The sequence below is a fragment of the Raphanus sativus genome, chromosome 2 (assembly GCF_000801105.2).
Source record: "Raphanus sativus cultivar WK10039 chromosome 2, ASM80110v3, whole genome shotgun sequence".
NCBI lineage: Eukaryota > Viridiplantae > Streptophyta > Magnoliopsida > Brassicales > Brassicaceae > Raphanus > Raphanus sativus.
In genome coordinates this window covers 9,796,187-9,799,737 of record NC_079512.1, presented here as the reverse complement: position 1 = coordinate 9,799,737, position 3,551 = coordinate 9,796,187, and the positions used below count along the sequence as shown (strand labels likewise).

General features: G+C 38.3%; 1 protein-coding gene across 1 annotated transcript; it reads right to left on the bottom strand.

Annotated features, from left to right (window-relative positions):
• Positions 1–363: 363 nt before the first annotated feature.
• LOC108819041 (protein HOTHEAD) lies at positions 364–2,319 on the bottom strand. The gene is given in 3 exon segments (XM_056993125.1): positions 364–915; positions 978–1,393; positions 1,476–2,319. Coding segments are annotated over 3 exon segments (1,812 nt in total).
• Between the last annotated feature and the right edge of the window lie 1,232 nt (positions 2,320–3,551).

Genomic DNA, 3,551 nt, shown 5'->3' with positions numbered 1-3,551 from the left:
TCTATTTCGGTTCGGTACAGTTCGGTTTTGCCATATTGAACAGCCCTAATTATATCTAAAGTAAACAAAGTATCTGAGGACAAGAGAGAGTATGAATATATTGCGATTATAGTTTAGCTATGGAGAGAATTGGATCCCCTGTTCTTGGCTTGTCTCCTTTCTTTATAGGTCCTTGGACGATGAAGATTATTTATTGGTCTCATCTCTAATGATCGAATAGTCTTTGTTATTTTCCTCGAAAGCATTTCTCTCTCGAAGAATCTTCTGCCCGATGTACCTACACATATATACCACTCCAGTAATCATATCTAAATGAAGTCTTTGACATGTATATACGAATCATTTTTCTTTTTCTTTTGCATCTTACCTTCCAAGCATCATGACTGTGGCTTGGGGATTAGTCCCGGGAGACTTAAGAAACGTGGATCCATCAATGACCCTCAAAGCATCAATGCCAAAGACTTTGTAATTCTTGTCGACCACTCTTCCAACTTGGCAACCCCCATGATAATGCCAAATTGTAATCACAGTGTCAATGCAAAATTGTGTCAAGTTGAACTTTGCGGTCTCGTGCCTTGGCCTCAGATTGATGGGAAGGCTCAGCATGCGATTGAGCAGCTCACGTGCAGTTGCATTCGGATACTTGTAACTGGAGAATGCCTTAGAATTTATCACTTTAATAATGGTTTTAAGTCCTTTAACACACTTCTCAAGATCTTCTTTCTCTTGGTAGTAGTTGAATGTTACAGAAGGGTTATCATCTGGATTCCTGTTCCGGAGTTTTAAGTGACCTCTTGACACGGGACCGTCAACTTTATTGACGATCCAGCCATCAATTTCAATTACGTCCGATCGAAAATCAATGGATTTTAAGAAGTCTGTAATTGCTAGGGTGGAGCGGCTTGGCTGCACAATGTTTCATAAGTAAAAAATAACACATATACATAGCCCAGTGATCTAAGATAATAAGTTAAGATAGATTCAGTGTATTAATATTGTACCTCGTTGAGAACAGCTTCGAAGAACCTATGCATCAATTTATTATGGAGTTTCAAGCCACTAAAACCTTCAATGAAAGTATCAAAGTTGGTAATCCCAACAAGTTCTATGAGGGACGTTTCCACAGTTCGAGGAGACGAGACGAAAACAGTGTTCAGCGGATTATCTCCCATCCCTTGTCCAACCATGGGATGATCTAGGACCACAGGATTCACACCATGAGCCTCAATATGAACCCTAGGACCCACGCCGCTCAGCATCAACATTTGAGGGCTCCCAATGGCCCCCGCACACAAGATCACCTCGTTCATTGCGTTTTTTGCCAGCTCTGCCTTGTGGAACACTCCATCCGCATCTTGATATATCACTCCGTACGCCCTAGGTCTTTGGTCTCCTGTGAAAACATGAGATTACATATCCAACGACCAAAGTATATATAAAAGTTACGAAACGAAAATTTCTTGATCAATAAAGACCTTTCGTGGTGAAGAGGATCTTGTGGACAAGAGCGTGCAAGTAGACAACAATTGTGTCCGGATTGGCATACTCTAGCAAATCAGCGGCCGAGTGTCTATGGCCAGCTGGGTCAAAGATGGTACCACTGATCTTCGTCCCATTTATATGATCTAAGGTGAAACCGTTATACGGTAACACACCAGCCTCCAAAAGGCCATCTTTCAACGCAGATTGCCAACCTACTACATGTGGCTCGTACACAAGTTTGCTCTCTACCCATTGGTAAGAAGCTTCCACTTCATTCATCTCCCACTCTGCATCCTCCACGTAATACTCTTCGGCACGTGAGTAAAATCCAGCGTTCAGCACAGAGTCGCCTCCGAGGACGCGTGCACGAACGTTGTAAACGCCGTCCTCGGAGATGAAAGGCTGCGACCATGAGTCTGGTGTGATGTTAAACAGTGTGTTTGAGAAGTTTTCAAGATCGGTGGCCGTCGGATTGTCGTACGGAGAGCCGCCACGTTCGAGAACCAACACGTTCGCGCTTTGAGAGAGCGTTGCGGCTAATGCACAACCTGAAGTTCCTCCTCCGATGACTATGTAGTCAAAATGAGCATAAGTTGGTGCTAATGTTGCATCTTTCATAAATCGGTAAAACCCTGTTTTCACGACAAAAAAAAAATTTCATAACATTGAAAAAAACAAAACCTAACAGTTCGATTAAAAATTAGATATATTGAATCTTTCATCCAGATTGAATGAGGATATTGGTCCATGAGTTCAGATTGTACCTTTCTGGGAATAGCAAGAGCCATGTAGTATAAAAATTGTGAAGAGAATAAAAGGAAAAATATGAAAACCCATTACAGCTTATAGTTATATTTGCTTTGTTTTTCTTTCTCTTAATTATCTTTGTAAATAAAAAAAGAGTCCACGTTTTATGAGCTTTATATACTAACACGAACTATGAGCCTCTTGTTCCAATTTGCTTACTTCCCCAGTTTGTGTGTTTCCGTCTAACCTAATGGTACATACATTAATCTCCTAAAATTACAGCTGACAATAACTTCACATCCTACTACGAAGACAATTAGTAATTTTAGTTGAAAACAACAACTCCACATATTGACTTACGTGGTTACACCTAGAACCAAAATGGAAACCATGAAACTAACATTATGTTTTCATGTTACCATTACCATTACTATTCTTTTTTCCTTTTCCGTTTGATTTTCTTATATTTTCTTTCATTTCGGTTGTTTTCGTGTCAGATTATTTAATCTTAATAGGATTTGTGGCTTAAATCTATAGACAGCACATAATTAATGTGATTAAAAGTAATATTTGTTTGATAGTAATGAAGTAACTGACTCCCAGAAAGAACAAAATTTCATTGCAAAAAGAGACGAGAAGGTTCAACTCCTTTGGTGCATTCAGAACCTTTCCCTCTCTCTTTTTTTTTTTAATTGGTGGTTTCAGAATTTTCAGTGAACTAAGAAAAATTAAGATACTAGGATCATGGTACTGAGTACTAGGTAGGTTGTATAGTTACTGATCCTATTGATAAAAATAGTTAGTAAATATGCAATGACTGGTAAACAATTGAAAGTAAAAAAAGGTTAAAGAAGTTAAAAGGTTGGAAAAAGCAGGAGATAAAAAGAGATTTTCCTCCGAAAAGAACACAGTATTTGATAACACAGATTTTACTCTGAATATGTTTGTTTTCCTCTGAATCTATTACGAGAGCCTTAAACTAATTTAAGTCTGTTATGGTGCCTCTTTAGCCGATGAAAGCAGGCACCAAGCCACCTACTTAAAGAAAATTCTCATATACTAAAATGATTAAAAGATATATATCATTTTTCACAAAAATTAATTAAGATACTGTCTGTCTGAGTTGAGAAGATAATTTATCAACGTCAGTAACTAGCTGGTTCTTCGTATTTGATGACACTTTTGCCGCGGGAAGTGCCGTTTTTCTTCGTGTTCTTTACGTATTTTCTTCCTTTTTTCCTTTTGATTTCTTCTCAGTTTGAGATTCTATTTTTGTTCAACTTTGGTTGAGAATTCTAATATAATTTATGGCTTAAAATCCT